Here is a 6,249-nt window from a genome sequence, read left to right as displayed (position 1 = left end):
CGTTTTCCATAACATTTTCACTGGTTCAAAAAGTAAACATGGCGTTTGTATCTTAGTTATCAACTATACGGTGCATACATTATATGTTGTTTACACAGAAGTTATCAACAAATCTTTTCAATAACTTTTTCCTCTCCGGTCAAAGTTATCACGGTGTTTATGCATGAGTTATCAGGTGTGCAGTGTGTAAACTATCATGCTATTTACACAGAAGTTACCGGAGGATGTTTTCACCAACTTTTTCCTCTCGGGTCAAAATTATCATGGTATTTGTGCATGAGTTATCAGGTTTGTGATGTGTTAATTATCATGTTATTTACACTAAAAGTACCGGGGGTGTATTATACCATATGTAGCCCGATAACTACGAAAATAATCATGCTGATAACTATAGTACATCTAGTCTGATAACTAAATAATAACCATGTTGATTACTATAGTACATCTAGCGCCGTAACTATTTACACATAATTTATAGGGTATGTGGTATGTGTATTACTTTGCTTTGTACACAAAAGTTAACGTGGTATGTTCAAACCACTTTTTTCGAATTAAAATTATCATGGTGTTTGTATGTTAAGTTATCAGGTATGTCATACGTTAATTTCCATGATATTTACACCGATGTTATGGGGTATGTGTCAACAACTCTTTTATTTTTCCATTACATGCAATAGCCAGTGACCGAATGATGCAGAACCTGCTCGACAGAAAACCAAGACAAATTTGTAATGCAATGTGGAATGTGCGGGGCGAAATAAAACCAAAAAAGACCGAGTAGGGAGGAATGGATCGAGGGATGCGAATCAAGTCAATACTATTGATGCACCTCCGTGGAGTCTTTATTGACCGCATCACTAACATCATCCTTGCAAACTGACAAAGCGTCTGCGAAGACATGACTCAACCTTCACCACTCAACGCAACACCCATCAGGGTCGTGTCTCGTGTAGAGACCAAAATTCCTCGACACATGAATAATATTGCTCATCAAAATGGTCGCGAAGACACCAACATATGATGAACTAGAGAAATCTAAGAAAAAAAAGAAAAAAAATACCTTTCATTGTTGGTGCGGAAGTAAAGAAGTAACGAGTGTTCAAAGATCTCTTTCTATTCAATAGTCAACAACAACTGTTGGGTGAGATGGCTAGTGCGTTCAGTACTTTGCTCGGGATCGAGACGTCGTCCGATCTGAAATTAGCGGCATCCGATCCGTTCAGATCTGATGCTTAATACCGAACGTGTGGAAAATACAAATTCTGATTAGAGGTAATATCACAGATGGTGCTTAAACTTGCCACCGATGTTCACTTTAGTGCCTGAAGTTGAAAAATACACCGAACTGGTTTGAAAACTTGGCACGAGCGTGCAAATACAGTGCTAATCCTATTAATAGACTTTTTACGCTGACGTGGTAGTTCGCTTAGCATGCACAGACAACCTCGCCCTAGCAAACTGGAACTACTGGCCAGTATGCCATACATTTTCTCGTGCCTATTAATGAAAACAGATCCTTTTTCTTAGAATAATGAAAACATTTCCCTTTTTTTAGATAAAGAGACATGTATGTGGGTTTTAATCAGCTCAGCAGTGCAGCCCAGTTTGCGCATGTTAGTTTCATTTAGAATTTTGTAAAAAAGTTTGTAAATTATAATCACAGTAATAAAAATATTCACATATTTGTTTTAAACGTATCCTATAAATAAAATGGTATTTCGGATTATAAAAATGGTTGTACAATTTAGAATTATATAAATATTTTCTATACTACAATTCATAAATATTATTTTAACTACATAAACATTTTAATAGTTACATGTACATTTTTAAGATTCATATTGTTTAAGAAATTTTCAATAATTTAAAATGTTCATAAATATGCAAAATTTAAAATTTTAGTTTATAAAAAATATTCACTCCAGACTATAGTTTAATTATAAAAAATATGAATACATGACACGATGAAAGTTATACACATGTTTCTCGCAAAAATAGAAAGTTATACACATGTGAACATTAATAAAAATGTTTCTACTTATAACTTTTTTTTCAATTAAGCATAATCCAAGCATGCATAATATTTTGGAATTTACTCAAAAAATCAAGTTTTTTATAATTATTTTTTCATATACTAAGCAATTTAGAAAATTTATTTACTAAAAGCTTTAACTATAAATCACATGTAAATAGCTGACTATTTTTTTAAATTAGATGAACATTTTAGTTATTTAATTTATATGTATTTACAAAAAATTTGAAGCACAAATATTTGAAGTGTATTTTTATTATTGTGATTATAGTTAACAAACTTTTTTTTACAAATTTCTAAATTAAACTAACATGCGCAAACTGGACTGCACTGCGGCAGGCCATTAAAACCCACTAACGTGTTTCTTTATCTAACAAAATAGGAAATGTTTTCATTATTCTAAAAAAAGGATCTGTTTTCATTAACAGGCACGAGAAAACGTATGGGCGAGTAGTTCCAGTTTGCTAGGGCGAGGTTGTCTGTGCATGCTAAGCGAACTATGGTGCCACGTCAGCATAAAAACGTCTAGTAATAGGATTAGCACCGTATTTGCACGCTCGTGCCAAGTTTTAAAACCAGTTCGGTGTATTTTTGAACTTCAGGCACTAAAGTGAACATCGGTGGCAAGTTTAAGCACCACCTGTGATATTACCTCTTCTGATTATATATATATATATATATATATATATATATATATATATATATAGATAGATAGATACATACATACATACATTTATGTATTGTATCAAAAGTTTGGATAGTTTCCGCAAGAAAGTAGCTTTATTTGCCGCATGAGTACATAATATTGTTGGTGGCGACAAACCCAACAAGGATGGAGCGGTCGATTTATAACAACCCAAAACATGGAAGTTTTAAAAACATCTAATTTTTGGAATTTTAATGACGGAGCTTCCAAATATTTGACTGTCAAAAATTTCGAAAAAAAAATATGGTTCCAAAATTTATTACTTCCAAAACCTTAAACATTCATAAAATTTAGATATATTTCAAGGGGATGTGGAAGAGGCCGGATAAGAAAAGGCTGAACAAGAATAACTGACATGTGCGGGCCCTAACAATAGAAATACGCGTATTTTACTATATTATTCGCACCCGCGGGCCCTACCAATAGAAATGCGTGCATTTTATTATGTGCAGTCTCTACATATGCCTATTCATCACTCATGATCATCTTTTTATCTGTTCATTGTGAGAGTTTGCCTCGACATCAGTTTAGTACTTGGTACTTCAGCCCCATCTTATCCTCTGTTGCGTCGATGGAGATGGTGGAGCCTTCACATGCTTCTCCATTGACCATCATGTCTGAGAGAATTGCCGTCACATGCTTTTGCACCCACCTTTTTATAGGCCTTGCACCGTACACCTACAAGCGTTGAAGCGTATGCATGGTTACCGAAACATACAAGTAGTTTTTTGGCCTTTACAAAAATGGCTATGGAAAATAACTTTGATATGAAATCTTATTTGTGTGGCGATTTGTGCAAAGAACATATACTTACTGGATCATGTGCTTCTGACCAAATGACATCCAGAGCGGCATCAGTTGTAACTAGAGAGACACCCTTGTTAGCTACCATGGCGGTGACATTCTTCATCTGGATTTTCACAACCTCCCTTAGTTCGTCATGTGAAAGTGGCTCAAATGTCACAATCTCACTCAGTCTATTCATTAGTTCAGGCTTGAAGCATTTCTCAATCTGCATGAATTATATATGTTAATTATTGGCTGCACACTATGGATTTTGCAAGGGACGATTAATTTTAGATTCACGAACCTCTTTTGTTAGAAGATCTCTTCCAGCTCTCATGGTGCTCTCTCCGGTGATTCTTGATGTTAGGTGGTTTGCTCCCAAATTTGTAGTCATAATGATGATAGTATTCTTGAAGTTGACAAGCCGTCCTTTTCCATCGGTCAACATACCATCATCAAGGATTTGAATAAAAAGTTTAAATACTGAGGGTTCTGCTTTATGCACTTGGTCAAATAGGACAACACTGTATGGACAGCTCTTCACTTTCTCGGTGAGTTGTCCATCTTCTTCATAGCTTTAGAAAGTCAAATGAATTAGTGAGACATGGGTATTGAGTGTCATAAGAAATAAAGCATGTGCATAAAGTGTAAGAAATAAACCTTCGAGGTCCACCGATTAGACGTGACACAGATCCACTTTCAGCATATTCAGACATATCAAAGCGAATCAACGCCTTTTGAGTGTCAAATATCTTCACAGCGAGAGCTTTAGCAAGTTCTGTTTTACCAACACCAAGGGATCCCAAAAAAAGGAATGAGTTTATAAGTTGTTCAGATTGACCAAAGCCGACCCTTGAACGCAACACTGCTTTTGCAACCGAATTGACCGCTTCATCCTGCCCAACAACTCGCTCATGCAATTTTTTCGCTAAGTCGATCAACTTCTCCTTCTCCCCTTGATGAAGTGTGGCGAGGGAAATTTTAGTCCACCGGCTCACAACCTTCAAATAACATTACAATATGAAGGCACATCATCACTAGTAGTAATGAAAATTATTCACATAGTTGTACATGGTTAGGACTTACCTGTGCGACATGGCCTGGGCCCACAATCATATCCTCTGATGTATTTATTATGGTGTTATTTTGTTTATTTTTCGCATTCTTTTGTTTGTCGACATGCATCTTTCTTGTAGCGCATGCCTCGTCGATAAGATCAATTGCTTTATCATGAAACTGACGACCTGTCAATGATTAACTCCATCAATTGCCTTGACAAATAAACATTAGTTGACAACACATAGTCATATATTACAGTAAACCATTAAATTGGTTAATTACCTGTAATATAGCGGGCAGCAAGCTGTGCAGCGGCAACAAGAGCATCGTCCTGGATTTTCACGCCATGATGCTCTTGATATCGTTGCTTCAGCCCCTGCAGGATGGCAATGGTGGCTTGTAGGCTTGGCTCTTCGACGACAACCTTCTGAAACCGCCGCTCGAGTGCGGCATCCTTCTGGATGTGCTTATACTCTTCGTTAGTGGTAGCGCCCACACAACGGACACGACCACGAGCCAACGCCGGCTTGAGCATATTGGCAGCGTCAACGGTGGGGTGTCGTTCGCCGGCGCCGGCGCCAACAATCATATGCATCTCATCGATGAACAGGATGACCTTGCCGTCCGATTCCTCCGCCTGCTTGATGGCGTCCTTGAGGCGTTGCTCGAACATGCCACGCCAGTTCGTCCCGGCGACCATGGCACCCATGTCGACCTCCACGATCCGTGCGCCGGCAAGTGTGTCGGGGACGTTCCCGGCGGCGATGCGCTGCGCGAGGCCTTCTACGATGGCCGTCTTGCCGACCCCTGCAGGGCCGACGAGCGCGGCGCAGTTCTTGGTCCGCCGGATGAGGATGCAGATGACGCGGTCGATCTCGTCGTCGCGGCCGATGACAGGATCGGCCGCAGCAGCGTCCAAGGTCCTGAGGGCGCCGTGTGAGGTCTCGCCGCCGTTCATGGTGGTCAGGCTGCAGCCTGCGCCCGAGTGGAGTGGGTTGGGCGTGTGGAGGGGGTAGGTGCCGGGGGCGCGTCTGTCTTTGTCTTGGGTCAAGTAGTTGAGCAAATTCCAAGTCACCCAGGCGAGAACAGTAGTGGCGACGCCTGATACTCCGATGAAGAGCATGCCTTCCATGGAAAACCACGACATGGTTTCTTCTGAGTTGAAGAAGAATTTGTCGAAACAGAAGGTGAAGAAGAAGAAGGCCTCGTAACAATTTTGTTCAGTAATCGGTAGTGGATCGACGTGCCGCAGCAAAAGTTTGTGTATAAATTGCGCCCGTACACAGAAGGAATCCGTACGTGTAGAACGTGACAACGTGTAATTCCGACTTCCGAGTCCCGGTAGGCAACGTGACGCTAACCGATACAGAGGAGACTTTGGCTTGGCTACGGCCCAGTATTTTTTTTTCGAACACAGTCCAGACGTAAGCGCTCATGTATACGTGTATACACTTACCTTTATGAACGCACACACATATACTCTATTTTATACGTACCTTTGAGAGACTGAGCTGGCAAATCATCTTTAGATTTATGAACTCATCGTAGGTGCATAGTCGTCAATGGGAACATCTCTTCTCACTGAAAACGCATCGCTGAAAACCCTGATAAACTGAGGATATCACTATTCCTTTAACCATTCAATCACAAGTTAGTTCATATAACC

General features: G+C 39.6%; 1 protein-coding gene across 1 annotated transcript; it reads right to left on the bottom strand.

Annotated features, from left to right (window-relative positions):
* Positions 1 to 2,990: 2,990 nt before the first annotated feature.
* On the bottom strand, positions 2,991 to 5,826 carry LOC147957312 (chaperone protein ClpB1-like). Its single transcript, XM_087534358.1, has 6 exons — positions 4,866 to 5,826; positions 4,611 to 4,768; positions 4,185 to 4,525; positions 3,829 to 4,099; positions 3,553 to 3,750; positions 2,991 to 3,416 (listed from the first exon to the last, which is right to left on the bottom strand). Exons 1-6 carry the CDS (start codon positions 5,728 to 5,730, stop codon positions 3,261 to 3,263), a joined length of 1,989 nt encoding a protein of 662 aa, XP_087390484.1. The 5' UTR covers positions 5,731 to 5,826; the 3' UTR covers positions 2,991 to 3,260.
* Positions 5,827 to 6,249: the final 423 nt, after the last annotated feature.

The sequence above is a fragment of the Triticum urartu genome, chromosome 7A (assembly GCF_056163025.1).
Source record: "Triticum urartu cultivar PI428250 chromosome 7A, HENAU_Tu73, whole genome shotgun sequence".
Classification (NCBI taxonomy): Eukaryota; Viridiplantae; Streptophyta; class Magnoliopsida; order Poales; family Poaceae; genus Triticum; species Triticum urartu.
This window is presented reverse-complemented; position numbering and strand designations above follow the sequence as displayed.

Bases quoted from the DNA above. Each gene is read 5' to 3' on its own strand.
- LOC147957312 (XM_087534358.1), bottom strand. From the start codon at position 5,730: ATGTCGTGGTTTTCCATGGAAGGCATGCTCTTCATCGGAGTATCAGGC. The intron at 4,526-4,610 runs GTAAGTCCTAAC...TGTTATTTGAAG, and splicing joins GCCCAGGCCATGTCGCACAG to GTTGTGAGCCGGTGGACTAA. The intron at 4,100-4,184 runs GTTTATTTCTTA...GACTTTCTAAAG, and splicing joins CTAATCGGTGGACCTCGAAG to CTATGAAGAAGATGGACAAC.